The following is an 18,469-nucleotide window of genomic DNA, read 5'->3' as shown; positions in this document are numbered from 1 at the left end:
CATCTTTTCAGTGGTTAGGACTTCACAGTTCTACTGCAGAAGAAATCGGTTCAATCCTTGTTGGAGAACTGGATCCCACATGCTGTGAGGCAGCGGGCACAAAATTAAGATAAAGCAAAAGTGAAATACAAATTAAAAAATAATAATAATACTGGGGAGAAAGTCAGCCTCTGGAGCAAGAAGATGGAATTTCCTCAGGTAATTACAGTAGTACTCAAAAACAAAAATTTAACCAAAAATAACCTTTTGATTTTCCAAACACCTTTATGATATCAGAGTTAACATTCTCATCCTGCAAATGAAAAAAAAAAAAATGAAAATGAGGAAACACCTGTCACAAACCTGATCCTAAACCTCAGATTGTGAAAAAGTAGCAAGTAATGAGGGCTCAGGCCATAAAATTATGCCTCCGAGTAACACATATCAGCGAGAAAACCTTGTTTCCCAACGGATATCAGCAATTTCCTTGCTCCCTAAGATCAGTTTATCACGATAATTATTTCACCTTCATTTACATTGTACAAAAATGCTTCCCAGAGACTCGTTTGCATTCAGATATGCGATTAAAGAATAAGGCGATATAAAATCTCGGTCAATGACTTAGCTTAAATATTCAAAGTTGAAAATAGATGTTGCCTTAATAGGTACAGCCCCTTAATAAATAAAAGAATGTTTTAAACGCCCTTACACAGGACTCGTCAGCTGAAATTCAGGGAATGAGCAAAGAAATTTTCTCTCCTCGACTCCGCCCCACAGACTCCCAGGCGTTTGTGGCCTGGAATAAATTAGGTTACGAATGAGCCCCTCCCCCTTCCCGCCTTTTTCGGAGTTTTCAAAGAGGTCCGCGACCGTACTATAAATAAGAATTCGGCACATACCTAAATTTCTGGATAAGTTTCTTGATCTAGGTTGGACAATGTCTGGACGAGGTAAAGGTGGAAAAGGCCTTGGGAAAGGAGGCGCGAAGCGTCACCGTAAAGTTCTGCGGGATAACATTCAAGGTATTACTAAGCCCGCGATCCGCCGCTTGGCTCGTCGCGGTGGGGTCAAGCGCATCTCTGGCCTCATTTACGAGGAAACTCGCGGGGTGCTGAAAGTGTTCTTGGAAAACGTGATTCGGGACGCGGTCACCTACACCGAACACGCCAAGCGAAAGACGGTCACGGCCATGGACGTGGTGTACGCACTGAAGCGTCAGGGACGCACTCTGTACGGATTTGGCGGCTGAGTTGGAACCCACAAACAAGTTTTCTGTTATCAGTCTACCAGGCCCTTTTCAGGGGCACCTATCTATTCACTTGAAAGAGCTCGTGGCATTAAGCTGTGGTGTTTTTATCTTTTATTATTTCTATTGTGAGAAAAATGGGCTTAGGGAATTTGTGATCTCTGGGTGTAAGTAGCTGCTTTAATATAACTCATGTTTGTGTACCTGTGCATTGAATGTTTACCCTGTGTTGCACTTACAGTGCCACATAAGGGCTTAAATTGGGGAGTTCTGTTACTAGGAGTCCTTAGTCTGCAAAATTAATGAGTTTTTAAAATGAGACATTGTCTGATAAAAAACCATAATAAGTGCCATTGGTGAACAAATGCAAGTACTACTTTAATAGACTCCTTGCATCTCAAGAAAACCTGAAAGAGCTACTAGGAAAGAAACAAGACGAGGTACAATGAAAGACTGACCTAAAGGAGGTCAAGGCACCTGTGAGGAGGCTTAGGTGGCACGAGGGCCATAAACTACCAGGTCAAGTTTTTTTTAATCTACAAAGAATGTGGGATTTCTTTCCTGCCTTGTCAAATCTACTCCCTGGTAGTCTAAAATAAAGCAACATCTGATGAACCCTCCGGATCCTTTTCTCCTGTATAACGTCAGAAAGCTAGCTATAAACACATGGACGTCTAGCCCTCTGTTGGGACTCAGCCACACTAGGGTTTTTCATATGTCAGCATTTGCAAAGAAAAGGGGAAAGAAGTCCCCAAAGTAATAACAAACTCATTTGTCTTGGCTTCAAGACAAAGTAACTGGCAAAGGCCTGTTTAAAAGGACTTCAAGGTGCCCTTTCCTTAAGTAGATTTCCTACCTGCAGGCCATTTCAGTACTGTGGGCACAGGTGTGAGGGGAAGGAGGGAAAAGACAAGTGTTAGGTAACTGCTTTTTGGTCCTACTGGATCCTGTGATGGTCTCTTAAGGTGGCCCACAACGATTTCTGGTCTTAATGTTCACCCTTGTATGATCAAGCCTTTGACTGTGGATGTGACCTGTCACCTCTTTACCCATCAAGGCATGTGACCATAGGTGACAGGATGTAAGAAAATTTGTGATTATAACTAGGTTATCAATAAGATTGTAACATCTTCCAATCTCTTGCATGCTAGTTCGGTTTTTTAATACAAATTTTATTTATTTTTGGCTGCGATGGGTCTTCATTCCTGCACGCAGGCGCTCTCTAGTTGTGGTGCATGGGCTTCTCGTTGTGATGGTGTCTCTTGTTGCAGAGCACGGGCCCTACGGTGCCCGGGCTTCAGTAGCTCTGGCTCAAAGTCCCAATATTAGTTGCCCTGTGTCTTGTGGAATCTTGGACTAGGAATCAAACACCTATCCCCTAATTTGGGAGGCAGATTCTTAACCACCGGCCCACCAGGGAAGTCCTGCATTCTGGTTTTCACAAACCAAGCATCCTTGTTGTCAGATCCAAATGACAAGAAACTCAGACGGCTCTTTGGGAACTGAGGGAACACAAGCAGCCTATAAGGGCTTCAAGCCAACAGTCAAGAAGAAAATAAGATTCTCAGTCCTAAAACTACAAAGAACCAACCACTGAGTGAATTTGGAAGCATGTATTTCCCCCAAACAATCAAGAGACCACAACCCTGCATAGCACCTCAACAGCATCCTTATAGAGGACCCAGATAAAACATGCCCAGACTCACAGAATCTGTGCGATAATACATGTGTGAAGCTACTAACTTCAAGGCAATCTGTTATCCATCAATAAAGAGCCAGCTCATTTGGAATCATCTAAGATTCTAAAGATTCTACCCATGTCATCTAAAATAACAGGTATATTTAATTGAAACTACAATCTTTATCTAAGGGGAAAACAAAATTTAAAAACAAATAAAAACATAAATACAAACATTGTTTCACAATTAGATGAACCTCCATATTCCACAGGAACACACAATACACTCTCACATGTACATTCGTAGTGCCTAGCTGATGTACCAAATAGCAAGTCTGTAAGTCATGAAAAGTACTGAAAACAATTTATCAATGTTATTTTACTTTCAGCGATACAGAAACTATCAAATTTTCAGGAAAACTATGCATTTCTTTCCATATCCTCTGTCCTCCCTGCATTTCTACATCTTATTTCTGTTTCTTTTGATTGATTTTGTTTCCTCACCTACGTAAATGAATACAGAACCTACTGCTGACTGAAAGTAGGGAATATAAAAATTAAAAATGGCTCAAAATGACGGTTTCATACCCAGTTTCAGCACAATGTAGGATTAATTATATCAATAATAGACTCAAGGAAAATAAAGTGAATTTTTTTAATTTTTAATGTAAATTTCAACAATCACCTTTGAAATAGTCTACCCTACTGGTCGAGATCAAACTCTTTGACATTCCACTAAATAATCTAGGCCTATACACTGTATAAATGATATTTTGGGCCTCTTTGTACAAACACATTCTCATGACTAATATTTGTGAAACAGGTAAGATTATTTGAAACAAGGACCCCAAACACAAGTGCCATCATTAAACAATTTTAAGTCCACAGGTACTCACCGGAAAAATTGTAAATCTAAACAATGAATGCACATAAGAACAATTTAAAAGATTTTAAGGAACAAAAACCAGAATAGTAGGATACTATTATTCTACTATAGGATACTATTAACTAATACTTATTATAGTACACAATTACTTCAAATTCTTTGTTGCACTGAAGAACAAAAATTTAACCTCTCCTATTGTGTTATGTTTTCCTGCGTTTTAAAGAATGACTGTTTTTTTTAAAATGTTGCAAAAAGCTGAAAAATCTTGATACTATAGCTCTCAATATACAAAAATGAGTAGCTCTATAAAGAGACATTGAGGAATGCTAGAGATAGAGAAAAATTTTACTTGGAGCTGGTGTAATTTGGTGATAGCCGTAGTGCTCTTGGACACTGAATCCTTGGCCACTTCCAATTACAAGAGCAGGCACATGGCCTTTTGCATCACCCTGAATGTGATGGTCGAGCACTTTGTGATGGTCAAGCACTTATGTGCCAGGCGCGACATCTCACCCCCAGTATCTACATGTTGAAGTTGACAAAGGAGTTCTTGATGCCCAAGTCCTTGGACAAGATGCCAGTGTCCAGGTGAACCTACTTAAACATTTTATAGACAAATCTATACAGAACAGCTCTCCTTAAGCCCAGTTTTCTATTTCCTGCCATCTTCCTTCTGGATCTTTGTCACCACCTTCTTTTTTGGACCCCTTTTTTGAGGCTGGGGGCTTCTCTGGTAGCTAAGACGATAAGTGGCCTGCAATGCAGGAGACGCGGGTTCAATTCCTGGATCAGGAAGACCCCCTGGCGGAGGAAATGGCAACCCACTCCAGTTTACTTGCGTGGAGAATCCCATGGACAGAGGAGCCTGGTAGGCTACATTCCATAGGGATCACAAACAGTCGGACACGACCGAGTGACTAATATGATTTGAGGCTGGGGCGTATTTAGCTATCTCTAGCGTGGAAAATAAAGCAAGAAAAATTAGGAAACAAACCCGAGGAGAACAAGATATCACAAGTATTAAATGACGAATACAAACAAAGACTCACAAATCTAATCTTCAATTGGACATAAACTGACCAATAGATAAATAGTATGTAAATTAAGCTTCAAAAACTGCTTTCTTTATTGGCTCAAAAAGAAAGACGCTCATGTATTCCTATAGGTTGATTTAGAACACTATTAAGTGACATAAATCATTCAATTAAAAATCGATAAAGCTTTTTAATTACAGGAAAGTCTTCGCGTTGGAATGTGAAAAAGTAGGTAGAGAAAACCTGTTGTCTAGCCGAGTCAAGTCTTCATAAAAGCACTGAGTTTGTCTCGGACACCTTGAGACTCTCGGAAAGAGTCCCGAGATTCTAGCCCATTGCAGCGTTCGAAAGGCTCTCGATCGCCGCCATTTTTTAAAGTTCCGCATTGCCAACCTTTTGTTGACAGATATCGCCATTAACAGAAGATTGACATTTTAAGTGCGTCAAAACCATAGAACAGAGCCAAATTTCCAGTTTTGAGTCAAACAGGAAAACAAAGATCTAGAGATTCCAGAATATTGGGATTTTGCTGCGTGTCCCCTTAATAATACAAAATTATTCACATCTTAACATGTACTAAAAGACCAAGTTACAGAGAATGAGACATTAATTGTAGATGTGCAAAAGGACTCGAGATCCTTGGATGGTGTATTCTTAAACAGGGGACAATTATCGGGACTAGAACTCTGATGAAACAGAGTTAACTATGCAGAAGATGGCAGGTGTATGAATTCTAACTAAATGATTAATGTGCTTGTGGATCACACTTGTCAGTGTAGTATCAATAAAGCAACTCGGAAAATGCTTTTTTTTTTTTTCTTAAGGGGGAAGATGGCTGCTGATTGAAATGAACCAATCAGAAATTTCCACCGGATGGATGAACCAATGTTAAATAGCTCGAAGCACTTCCGGAACTAAGCAGCTCGTGACAGGAATTACCCACAACCCAATCAGAGTGATTCTGGTCCTTTATAAATACAGGAGCACCCCTCCTAGTTTAACCCGATTGTCTTTCACTCTAGCTATGGCTCGCACTAAGCAGACGGCTCGCAAGTCCACCGGCGGCAAGGCGCCGCGCAAGCAGCTGGCCACCAAGGCGGCCCGCAAGAGCGCGCCGGCCACCGGCGGCGTGAAAAAGCCGCACCGCTACCGGCCCGGCACGGTGGCTCTGCGCGAGATCCGCCGCTACCAGAAGTCCACCGAGCTGCTGATCCGCAAGCTGCCGTTCCAGCGGCTGGTGCGCGAGATCGCGCAGGACTTCAAGACCGACCTGCGCTTCCAGAGCTCGGCCGTGATGGCGCTGCAGGAGGCGTGCGAGGCCTACCTGGTGGGGCTCTTCGAGGACACCAATCTGTGCGCCATCCACGCCAAGCGCGTCACCATCATGCCCAAGGACATCCAGCTCGCCCGCCGCATCCGGGGAGAGAGGGCATAAATTGGCTTTTAATTGTCGAGTGATAACAACTTCAACCCAAAGGCTCTTTTCAGAGCCAATCACTTAATCTATGAAGGGTGCTGTAATATTTTAGTAGAATACAAGTTTGGCAGAGTTTGAAGAAACCTGTGTATGCAGCTGCTTAGGAAGCCCAGCCCTACGTTCTTTGTAAGTTTTTTGAAACCTCCATTTTGTTTTCCTGTATGTAGGTTCTGCGCATTTAGGCGTGGTACATGGATTTCGTGTGTGTGTGAGCTGTTTTACCTTGTGAATCACTAAGGGAAAAACAAGAACCGGGAGGTAAGTGTAACAGAAACAAGTCTAAAAAGATGCTCAGGCCAAGTTAGCCATGGTAATAAATGGAAGTTTATATATGAAATAATTGTTCTTGGAGTTCTGTTAGTTATTGAGACTTGGATGCTGAGAAGTGGGAGGCCTTGACCCTTGTAAGGAAAGTATATTCATAACTCCAATAATGAAGTAAGATTTTTAATGCCAAATAAAAGCACTCCATATTAGAACTTTATTTCCCATGTTCTATACTTTGAGATAATAGCACAGTGAGTTTTTTAATGTCAGTTTCTGTCTCATCAGATGATGGATGTCAAGAGATGGGGCCCACGAAGGCACGAAAAGTATCTAGTTATATTAAATCCATCAGAACATCTAGAACAGTTCTTTATATAAAATTCTCAAATTTAGTGACATTAGAATTTAAAATAAAAATTGTTGGACAAACAGGAATTACCATTCAATGTATTGCTGATTACAGGAGTAAAAGATTATGATAGAGTTCATGTTAGTTTAATATTAAATAGTTTTATCACATAGAAATAATATAAATTGACAGTTGCATTATTGAGTTGGCCAGAAGTCATGTATTAGTCTATGGAAGCTCCATAATATAAGGTAAACTCAATAGTTGTCTCCTAATATCTATTATTATTCTGTTATGCTTTACAAATGAAGAGACTGAAACTAAAGTTTTAGGTAAAAAGGAGTCGAACCAAAAACATTTCCCCTTTAAGCATTACTATAGTTAACAACAGTATTAGTGTGATCCTCATTTGTTACCCCTGAGGCTTAATTCCTAAAATGAGCTGTCATAGGAAAACTGACATGTTTATCAAAACGTTTTCATATATGTTAAAGGAAATGGGTAGATTTTGAAAATGTACAGGGTCACATAAAACTGTGCTCAATTATACTACAATTATTACAGCCAGTTGCACAGAAATAGAATTGATGAACAGCTATAAAAATAAAACACTAAGACAGTTTTTAGCCTTCCTGCTCATTATCTAAACAATGATGTTGCTAGCTGACACACACACAACTTTTTTTAAATTTTAAATACATTGAAAAGCTAATGCTTAATATGAGACCTTGTTTAATGAATTTTGATTTCATTGGGAAATGTCACAAGTATAAATCACGTGACATTTTATAGGTACCTGTTGGAACATTAACTTGTATAACCATTTCATGCTTACCTGGTTGCCGATAACTACATGTAAACTAAAGTAAATAGTCTCTGAATAATCAGTATCTTTATTTTATGGAAATGATAGCTAAAAAATAAAGATGATTCAGAAATACCATTTCACACTTTCCCCATTTCCTGCCTACCACATATGCACACAGGTAAATTTTGATATTGTACATTTGAAAACTTACTGCAAAGGTGTTATATTTAAGGAGTTTTTTGATTATTTGCTCTTTTGTTTTCATTTAGGAATGTCTTTCTTTTCAGAAGCCCCAACATCTTGGATGGCAGTAAAGGAGCTAATACAGTGCCTAAATTAAGCTACTGGGAGGACAGTGATAGAAGGGGCTGAGATTTATTACCCTGAGCCTCATACAGTAAATGAAATCACTGAATCTGATTATCTGGAGATAATCCCACCATCTGACAGGATTTTAAAGATTGGTCAATTAAAAACACACCTAGACTATTGGGTAAAACAAGACAAAGACAACTAATGACCTAGGGTTTAGTTTAACGAGAAAAGATGCATTATAAATATTCCCTTGGTATTGAAATATTAATGTCATCAAAGCACAAAGCAGGGATTTTTTTAATTAGGGGAATTTATTCATGGAGATGGAACCTGAGATGAAATTGGAAAGATTATTCCAGGTAGAAAGGAGAGAATTACAGATGAATAAAATTGTCAAAACAAACAAAAAAAGCAACAACAACAAAAGGCTACAAAGTTCCCACTCGAACCAAAGGCTAATAGGGAGCAATTAATAATTTTTATAAGACAGATGATCAGAATTGAGGAATTAGGTGCTGGAGAAACTAATTAAGAAGAACCAGTTAGGTACAACCTGGTTACAATACTAATTAGGAAGCAATGGAATCGTTCCAGGTGTAAGAGGACAAAGAGAGAATGTGAGAGGGTAGAAAATGTCAGATTATACAAACATCAGCTTCCCTCATGGCTCAGTCGGTAAAGAATCTGCCTGCAATGCAGGAGACATGGGTTCAATTCCTGGGTCGGGAAGATCCCCCGGAGAAGGAAGTGGCAACTCACTCCAGTATTTGTGCATTAAGAATCCCATGGGCAGAGAAGCCTGGTGGACTACAGTCCATGGGGTTGCAAGAGTCAGACACGAGGGAGTGACTTTCACTACTACTACTATATAAACATCTACCTGCTTTAGTGACAGAGTGAGTAATCAAGGCCTCCACACAGTACATGAACTCAAGTCTACCTCCTGCAGTTATAAGGAGTCAGGTAATTACTCGGTAGAAGTAAAAAAATAGTAACTTCAGGCTGGCTTGAAAGATTATTAATACATTTGGCTTAGATTTATGCCATATGCCTAAGTATCCTCCTGCATTTCAGAAAATATGAACATGCACTTCACACCTTCCAAGCTAAGAAACCTTTTTTTCCCTTTTAGTATATTTTGCAGACAACTACACATACAGGCTCCTGTCCAATATTTGTCATCTTTAAATGTCGATCTGTTGAGTTTTCCTAAACCTGGATATTGCCACTGTACCTGACAGACCATGTTTGTTCACCAAAAGAGCATCAGAACTCCAAGGATGAATATTTCAGAATGCTCTCCCAGGGATGTGGCTTTGGGACAGGAATAAGCTTTCTGGTTTTTCATCTTCTTGGTGCAGAATATCAAGCCGTCTTTGTCTTCTTTACCTATTTCCAAGTTGTTCATTTTAAGCTGCTTTAAGTGCAACAACACTTGGGAAGCTGGAGTAAGATTTAAACAAGTTCTGATTTCCTTGGAAATTAGAAACTATCCAAGGGAAAGGAATATAAATATTAACTTACAGAAACCAGATTAAAACTAAAAGAGCATTGAGTGAATGATATTTAATTGCTTCTGGTACATTCCAAAGGGATTCTGAATTGGATAGCTCACAAAGGGTCTAAACCAGAAATACATGAAAGTTATGTTTTTCTGGATAGGCATCAAAATGAAATAGACAACTCATTTTCCAGTAGGCATAACAGATGGGGAGCAGTGCACAGAAAATGACACTAGGAAGAAAGAAACTGTGAGACACAGGTGCACTATTTATTGACAAGACAATGTTGGCCATTTCATCTTTCTAAGGCACAATTTTCATAACTGTAAAACACACAGCATTGGGAATTCCCTTGTAGTCCAGTGGTTGGGACTTGGTGCTTTCACAGCAAAGGCTGGGTTCAATCCCTGGATGGGGAACTAAGATCCCAAAAGACACCCGGTACACACTAATAATGATAATATAAAACAAGGACTTTAGCTATACCTACTGCAAGAGCTTTATAGTGAGGTAGGCATCAGAGAGCTTTGTAAAATGTAATTAACTACAGATACTGTATAGTACCACTCTTATTGAATGTCACATTCCCACATAATTCTTATTCCTCATCATTCTTCATCAAAAGCCAAACTCATTCTGGTAATAAAGACCTCACAGGTCTCTTCCCTCTTAACTTTCCCCCTTGGTGCAATATATTATATTCAAAAAGACTCGAGTAACCATATCACATATTCCCATTTATCCAAATATCCTTTTCAACCAAACCACTCTCCTAAGAGACAGGATTTTTGGCTCTTTCTATAAAGAATAAAGTATGGAATGCAACTGCAATGGATGAAAAATAAAATCTCATTTAGTAAAGCTAGAAAGATAATCACGGGATACATTTTTTTTCTTTAAAATTGAAAAACTAAAATTGAATAAACTATTAACCAGTAAGGGGTGTGTGTGTAGTGTATGTGTGTGTGTGTTTGGGGGTGGGGGGTATGCTGTAAGCAAATAAATAAGATGAAGCCTTTCAACCACTGACAATTTGCTCAGGGACTCATGACTTGTATGGTAGACTATGGACACCTTGGGGAAACCTATAAACACCTTTTCAATATCATCTTTTAGGATACCAATACAGGATAAGAAAGGCGTATTAAAATATAATTTTAAAATGTATTTGGTACATATAATGTGCTTCATTAGTCATATCAAATAACAATCAGCAACAGGTGGAATAACAAATGTCAGTTTCAAGGACTCAGAATGACATCAACTTTATTTCAAGATATCTTCATCAATGTGACATAAAAACATCTGTGACAGCCAGTTGAAAAATTCAATAAGGTCTGCAAAGTCCATTGTGAGTAACTGCCTGTGCTTGCAGACAAACTAAAAGGAAATGCTTAACTGCATTTAGTTTGCTAAAATAAGATGTAATTTTTCCCCATCCATGTTTACAACCCCCAATGGTCTACAAAACTGAGATTTTTCTCAAGATTCATCAGTAAATCAGTGGCATTCCCCTGAAATTAAAAACAGGATAAAGTGAAAATAACGAAACATCCATCTTCCTAGAACCATTTATTTTACCCTGGTTACTGCGGCTCGAGGAGCTCTCTAAGCATTCTTGCGTTTCCCAAAGCTTAATTACTTCTCTCTCCCTATTTATTACTTATCCACCAAAAGATATGAGACTGCCAACCATGGCTCCCTGGGCCCTATCAACATTTTAGCGGGAAAGAATTTGATAAACGGGTAAATTATAAACTGCCAGAAGTGGCTTTTACACTTTTTTTTAATTTTTTTTTTTTTACTATACCTTAATGTTACGGTTGCCTCTCCGGTGACTCAGCTGTAAAAAATCCGCCTACAATGCAGGAGATGCAGGTTCGATCCCAGGGTCGGTAAGATCCCCTGGAGAGCGAAATGGCAATCCACTCCAGGATCCTTGCCTGGAAAATCCCAAGGACAGAGGAGCCTGGTGGGCTACAGTCCATGGGGTCGCAAAAAAGTCGGACACGACTGAGCAGTTCACACTGTCAGCAATATTAGAAACAATTATGCAGATTCAGGAAGAATCGAATAGGACTACATTCACGAAGGAAGGGGAAAAAATGCAAGCTTTTCAACTGCTTCCAAGTATACACAAGTTCTTATATCTCAATCTTTAACTGACGCAGTATGTTTTCCTGGAGACCAAGCAAATAAGCCTAGGAGTGCGTCCTGATTGGCTAAATCTCCTTAGACTCTACAAACCAATGGGAAAGAAAACCTTACAAACATCCAGACTGTAACAACCCATTCTTTAGGTTGCACTTTTCCCCTAACAAATATGGAGGAAAACGGGGCGGCAGAGCGCGAGCAAAGTCAAAATACCAGCTCCTCGAGGATCCTAGAGGCCGCGTGCATCGTCTGCTCCCGAAGGGTAACTACTCCGACTGGGTCGGGGCCGGGGTCCCGATGTTCCAAACCGCGGTGCCGGAATACAAGGCAGAAACACCGGAGCTGGCGGGGAACGGGGCCCACCACAGGGCATACACTACCCACCCCACCCCCAAAGCTTAAAATCCTCATCGAGAAACTTCGGGGTCGCGTTACCATCGCACAGTGCAGCGTCCTGCTCAACATCCCTGCTAAGGCCCAGGGCCGTCACAAGTGGCGCTTTTCAGAGGCACTGCGCTCGCCAAGAGGACAGTGACCACCATCATGGTGCAGATCCTGCGGTGCGCGCGCACCCGGACGCACACGCAGCTGGCCAATCACAGTAGAGCGGCAAATTTAAAAAAAGAATTACCTTTATTACAAAACTCGCTGGTAAACCTAGGGATATATGTCCGGTTAAGCTCTTTCACCTGAAATTAGTGGGTGGCTCTGAAAAGAGCCTTTGAGATTTTCAAAGCAGGAGGTGCCACTGAAGATTTACTTCTTCTTGGAGACCGCCTTCTTGGCCTTTGTAGCCTTGGGTTTGGAAGCTTTAGGTTTGGCCGCTTTAGGCTTGGGGGCTTTGGCCTTGGCCGGACTCTTACTCGGCTTCTTCGGTTTGGCTGCCTTCGCCTTCTTCGGGCTCTTGGCTACCTTCTTAGCCCCAGCAGCTGCCGCCGGCTTCTTGGCTTTCTTAGGGGTCTTCTTGGCAGCTTTCTTCGGAGTGGCTGCACCCGTGGCTTTCTTGGGTTTCTTAGCCGCCCCGGCAGCCTTCTTGGGCTTGGCCGCGCCCGGCTTCTTCGCCTTGGGCTTGGCCTCCCCGGTGGCCGCCTTCTTGTTGAGCTTGAAGGAGCCGGAAGCCCCGGTGCCCTTGGTCTGCACCAGAGTGCCCTTGCTCACCAGGCTCTTGAGACCCAGCTTGATGCGGCTGTTGTTCTTCTCCACATCGTAGCCGGCGGCCGCCAGTGCCTTCTTGAGCGCAGCCAGAGACACGCCGCTGCGCTCCTTGGAGGCGGCGACAGCCTTGGTGATGAGCTCGGACACCGGGGGGCCGGACGCCTTACGTTTTCCAGCGGCCGCGCCGGATTTCTTTGCCTTCTTCTTAACAGGTGTTTTCTCTGCAGGTGCGGGAGCAGCAGGAGCAACCGGAGCCGTCTCCGACATGCTTCTGTTTAGCCAGAAAAGACAAAAAACTAAGCGTAAACTGTCAGAACGGCGTGTCCCAGGCGCCGCCGGCTGGGGGTTTATATAGAGAGTTGCTGAGTGATGATTGGTTGCCTGCTCTGTGCGCCGCGCGGCTAGGGAGGACTCCTCGGCTCTGCCGAGTGGCTGTGTTTTTTGCCCCTCAAAAAAGAAGAAAAATATAAGAAATCTGGGCACGAAATAATTAGGCATGTGGGGGAAACTGATCCGAGACTCTTCAGGCTTCATTCCTGCCTTATTTGCTATACCTAGTTTCAAAACCGGCTCCCTGAAACTTTCCTGATTCCCCCAACTCTCTTGGAAACTTCGGTCAAATTGAGACAACTTTCAGATTTTCCTTAAAATTACTAGTTCTCTCTGTTTCCTTTGCAAATCTTTCTTCCAGGGCATTGTCATACACATTGTTTTCTTTTCAACCCTATATAAATAACCTCATTTTTACTGAAATATACAAGGAAAATCGGTTTTTTCGCGGGAGCAATAGCACAGCTCTCCTGCAACTTGTTTGCACTAAGCACTGGGAATTGGCACTGGGGTAGAAAATTCTACATACAAGAAGGATAACTATTTTAGCAAAAATAGACTTTTTACAAAAGTTTATGAGTGCGAGACCATAAACTGTGTTTGATTGCAGTGTTTAGTGATTTAAACGGGTTTTTTGGAAGGATGGGGTGTGGGGCTGCTCCGTTTGTTTTTCTAGATAAATAGCCCCAAACAGGGGCTTTCAAACTTAGTGTAACAGGTTTTTTAGACCCAAAATGGGCATTAGAAATCCCTCATGCCATCCTCAATGAAGAAAAGTTAAATCATGAAGACCTAGAATGGCAGTCTATAGCAATTAACCATCTCTAAGCTCAAAAGACAGACACCTGAGTTAATATTGTAAATTGCTTAATGACAATCTATCCCTTTGCCTTTTTTCTCCAATATTTAGCATACAATTGTGTACATATTTCCTGTATTCCAAAATGATACTTAAAATACATATTTGATTTAACTGTTTTCAACACTGCAAATAGGCATACAGGGGATTAGAAGAAAAAAATTCTCCTTTAAATCACTTCCTGAGTCTTCATAACTTTCCTTGAATTTTTACCAGCAAAATACAAAGCTGACTGTCACAATCTCAATTAATTGGCTGAATATGTTCACCTGAGGAGATGAAGTAACATTTCATTGCAAATAAGGCTAATTTACTCCATCTCTTTGTAACATGCAGAACTAATGGAATTGCATAAATATGGGGTTATTAAACACAAAATTAGTATCTATCAAATAATCAAATACTGAAACTAAGCCTCATGTTTGTTAAAGTAAATAAACAGGAAAGATATTTTGGTGTTGTGATTTTTTTTCTAGTAAATATCCCTGCTTTCAAAAATCTAGTTATTCTGGCCTACATTCAATAGTAACTTGAGAATTTTCTCATATAACTCTAAGACAGGATAATCAGTTTTAAAGATGTCATCTCTTCATACTTAACTAATTACAGAGAAATCACTTGGTTTGTTTTTCAATAGTTATTGTGGACTGGCACTGTCTAAAACTAAATCTCTGGGACTTGAGACCATGTTATATACCAAATAGAAATACAGCGTATAAAGAGGGAAGCTTATAATTTTGGCTATAGAAGATTCCAATTTTCCCAGGACAGGTATTTTATGAGTGTCTGGAAAAAAGGGCTACTTGTCATCCTCAAAGATACCACTGTCAATAGCAACAGTAACAATAATAAAGGCCCCTTTTCTTTTCAAGCACATTATATAGGCGCTATTCCTTTTCAGGCCAGAGCCTAATACTATCAGTCCTCAAGATACAGGTAAAATTCTGATGTTTAAAACTTTACTATTTTGATAATCATTGTAGTCATAATATCAGTTGTTGGATACTTGTTGAAATTGTTCCCTAAGTTATATGTACTCAGTTTAAGATAGGTGAAAAGTTCTTCCTACAGCAGATGTCATAATTTCTTTTTTATGCAACCACTGTTGGTTCCATGGCTATTTAGGTACCAAATAAGTGAGAAGATATTGGGCTCAGGGCCATTCCCTTCATTGTTTATAGGTCTCTGCCTTTCCTAGAGGACAATAATTGCGACATGATTTCACCTGAAAAGTTCTTCCCCGGATGTTTATAGAATGATGGAGCTGAGCTGCATATAGATATCGTTATTGCTTGAGACCCAAGTACTTACACTGTAACTGTAGTGTGGACAAGGTTCTTGAAAGCAGGATCAACCCCATGGGACTGTAAATTTGAGAAGTTTCTCCTATTACTTATAGCGCACACACAAAAAAAAACAAACCTTGTGTTTATTACTTTTCAATCCTAAATCTACATAGATACTAAAACCGTGAATTTTTCTGCTAGACTAAGAATTCAACTATTTTTACAGATGTAAACAATAAATAAGAAAAACTAAAGTGAGACAACTAATGGACATCTCACAACTTCATGTCCTCTCAATTTTAGTGTCAACACCCCACTCAACCATAGCCAGTGACTGTAAAAGATATAGGTAGTATGGACCAGGGCAAGCCATGGGGGCTGTATGTAAGCATTCTAAAATTCATTAACTTTCAAAAATTTAAGAAAAAAGTGACTGTGTTTACTAAATATCAAAAAGGCCAAATTTAAAATAAGGGCTATATAACAAATAGAGCATTGTGTTATAATCATGTGTTCAGAAAGGTAATGAGAAATCACATCCATTTTAATTTTCTGTCAGATGATCTCACCTGAGGACATGCTCCTGCTTGAAAATCCCCTCCAAGCATAAATATATATTATTAATTTAATTTCCTAAAACACCATTACTACGCTCAAGTTTCCAATTTCTTTCTTTAAATGTCCTTCTATCTGTAATGTCTGGTACATCTAGAAGTTAACTAATTTCTGTTATACTTCAAAAATACGCCAATCCTCAGTTCCAGCATCAAGTCTCACTCTCATATATCTACGACACTCCATTTCTCAGACTGGGCTAGAAGTTCTCCAGAAGAAATTTTCTATCAAATTACAGCCTAAAACAATCTACTACAATGATAGAAGTGTTTGTATTTGCACAACCACTACACTTACCTGTGGTTATTTGGTACCTATTAAACAGTAGTTAGTGACTGAAGAAATTATTTCTTTAATTTGATTTCATTGTCACTAATTTAAAGTTAAATGAGTACATGTGCCTAGTGGCTAATGTGGGAAAGCACAGCTCTAAAACAACTCTCTCAAACCAGCCAAGTGATTTGAGCAAACTACCCACTTGGAGATATTGTTTAAAATGCTGTATCACTTCAGTAGATTTGGGGTTGATCCTGAAATTCTCTAAGTCTAAGCTTCTGAGCTGGCCTACTCAACCGTTCATGTCTGACTCTTTGTGACATCATGGACTGCAGCCCGCCAGGGTCCTCTGTCTGTGGGATTTCCCAAGGCAAGAATACTGCAGTGGGTTGCCATTTCCTACTCCAACAGATCTTCCTGACTCAGGATCAAATTTGTGTCTCCTGCGACTACTGCACTGTTTTTACACAGGCATTTAGAATATAATAGACTCTGAATTGTTGAATGGATGAATCAATGATTCTTGTTTAGTGCCTTTCTCAAAAAGGAGAGCATGGGAGAACAAACTGTCTAAATTCATAGGTAAGCACACCTGAAATAAATCTCAAAAGTTTGTAACTCAGGAAATAATAATCCTCTAACTGCCTATATGGTAAACGCCAGCAAAGGGAGTTTTTTCTTAATGACCTCGACCTCTGTAGTTACATGAAAGGCATTCAATGTGACTTTGTGGAATGTGAGTAAATATTGGCATCTGCCTAGTAAACTTATCAATCCTATCATCGGTGTGTAGAACTTCAGTTATCCTTTTAACATGAACAGCATTTCAGGCAATAATTTTTAAAATGCGGTTAATTTGCAAATTTCTATTCCGTGGCAACCCACTGCAGTATTCTTGCCAGGGAAATCCCATGGAGAGGAGCCTGGAGGGCTAAAATCCATGGACTCGAAAGAGTTGGACGTGACTTAGTCACTAACTCACCACCACAATTCATCATGCTGTATCTGCAATACTTCACTGACATAGATTCATGGTAGATGGCAAGGACATTGGACCCCAGAATCAGAAAGCATCAGTTCTAACCCCAACAATGCTACTTACTAGAACAGAATTAGGTCTTCGAGCCTGGGATTCTTCATGTTCACAATGTAAATAGTGCTTTTCCAGCATAGAGTGGAAATTCAACTAACTTTATCTCCCCTTCCTGAAGTTCCCGCTTTATCAGGAATGTTGAAACGATGCATATCTAAAGCTTTACCAAACGGAAACGTTGACGATCAGCCAAATTTGATAAGTATTGCTAGGGTTTGTAAGAAATACATTTTTTTAAAGTATCTTCCCATTTACAATTAGTTTTATTCTGCTTTCTCTCCCTTTTACAGACAGATGTGGCAGAACAGCCTCCTTCTATTAAATAACAAAAATGGTGAGGAAACTTGTACAATATTAATTGAGAAAGCCCACAGGGACACGTCTAGAGACCACAAAACCAGCGACTCTGCACCCCAACCAGCAAACAGGAGGGTCAGACACCCAATAGCATTTCCACGCCCCCTTCCCTTCTTGGCAGTAGCAGACACCCAGTAAGGTAGGGAAGAGGCGGGGGCAGAAGTCTAGTTGCCGCCCTCGCTGTTTCAGTTTCCTAAAAGGTCCGCAAAACTGCTATATAGAGGGCTGCAGCTGGCGCTCGAGAATTGGCACAAGATAACAATTGCTTTTCATCATGTCTGGTAGAGGTAAAGGAGGAAAGGGGCTCGGAAAAGGAGGTGCTAAACGCCATCGTAAGGTTCTGCGGGATAATATTCAGGGTATTACGAAACCGGCTATTCGCCGCTTGGCTCGTCGGGGTGGAGTGAAGCGCATTTCTGGGCTCATCTACGAGGAGACCCGCGGGGTGCTGAAGGTGTTTCTGGAGAACGTGATCCGGGACGCGGTCACCTACACCGAGCACGCCAAGCGCAAGACTGTCACCGCCATGGACGTGGTCTACGCGCTCAAGCGCCAGGGCCGCACCCTCTATGGCTTCGGCGGCTGAGTTGCCTTATAGTAACGAAGCTTCTGCTTTTTCCAAAACGGCCCTTTTCAGGGCCACCCACTTGGTCATAAGAAGGGCTGTTGCATACAAGCAAATAAACCAGAGGTATTATGCTTGGTGTTCTGGGGCAGAAAAGTCGCGGTTTCACTACAAGCTTTTCCCCCAAGTTTGACGTCTCAAGATGGCGGCTCTTAAACATGTTAATAGGACAAGGGCG

General features: G+C 40.7%; 4 protein-coding genes across 4 annotated transcripts; 3 read left to right on the top strand and 1 right to left on the bottom strand.

The window, feature by feature from the left end:
• The first annotated feature begins 893 nt into the window (after positions 1–893).
• LOC136151507 (histone H3.1) lies at positions 894–8,452 on the top strand. The gene is made up of 2 exons (XM_065912699.1): positions 894–1,001; positions 5,648–8,452. Exon 2 carries the CDS (start codon positions 5,848–5,850, stop codon positions 6,256–6,258), a length of 411 nt encoding a protein of 136 aa, XP_065768771.1. The 5' UTR covers positions 894–1,001; positions 5,648–5,847; the 3' UTR covers positions 6,259–8,452.
• On the top strand, positions 916–1,660 carry LOC136151509 (histone H4). Its single transcript, XM_065912700.1, has one exon. The coding sequence runs from the start codon at positions 917–919 to the stop codon at positions 1,226–1,228; it is 312 nt and encodes a 103-aa protein (XP_065768772.1). The 5' UTR covers position 916; the 3' UTR covers positions 1,229–1,660.
• A 2,338-nt stretch (positions 8,453–10,790) lies between the features above and the next one.
• On the bottom strand, positions 10,791–13,158 carry LOC136151506 (histone H1.3). Its single transcript, XM_065912697.1, has 2 exons — positions 12,131–13,158; positions 10,791–11,484 (listed from the first exon to the last, which is right to left on the bottom strand). Exon 1 carries the CDS (start codon positions 13,115–13,117, stop codon positions 12,452–12,454), a length of 666 nt encoding a protein of 221 aa, XP_065768769.1. The 5' UTR covers positions 13,118–13,158; the 3' UTR covers positions 10,791–11,484; positions 12,131–12,451.
• A 4,772-nt stretch (positions 13,159–17,930) lies between these two features.
• On the top strand, positions 17,931–18,278 carry LOC136151634 (histone H4). The gene has a single exon (XM_065912916.1). It carries the CDS (start codon positions 17,941–17,943, stop codon positions 18,250–18,252), a length of 312 nt encoding a protein of 103 aa, XP_065768988.1. The 5' UTR covers positions 17,931–17,940; the 3' UTR covers positions 18,253–18,278.
• The last annotated feature ends 191 nt before the right edge of the window (positions 18,279–18,469 follow it).

This window comes from Muntiacus reevesi, chromosome 20, assembly GCF_963930625.1.
Source record: "Muntiacus reevesi chromosome 20, mMunRee1.1, whole genome shotgun sequence".
Classification (NCBI taxonomy): Eukaryota; Metazoa; Chordata; class Mammalia; order Artiodactyla; family Cervidae; genus Muntiacus; species Muntiacus reevesi.
This window is presented reverse-complemented; position numbering and strand designations above follow the sequence as displayed.

What these genes read in the sequence shown, in the direction of transcription:
- LOC136151507 (XM_065912699.1), top strand. Translation starts at nt 5,848, where the DNA reads ATGGCTCGCACTAAGCAGACGGCTCGCAAGTCCACCGGCGGCAAGGCG.
- LOC136151634 (XM_065912916.1), top strand. Translation starts at nt 17,941, where the DNA reads ATGTCTGGTAGAGGTAAAGGAGGAAAGGGGCTCGGAAAAGGAGGTGCT.
- LOC136151506 (XM_065912697.1), bottom strand. Translation starts at nt 13,117, where the DNA reads ATGTCGGAGACGGCTCCGGTTGCTCCTGCTGCTCCCGCACCTGCAGAG.
- LOC136151509 (XM_065912700.1), top strand. Translation starts at nt 917, where the DNA reads ATGTCTGGACGAGGTAAAGGTGGAAAAGGCCTTGGGAAAGGAGGCGCG.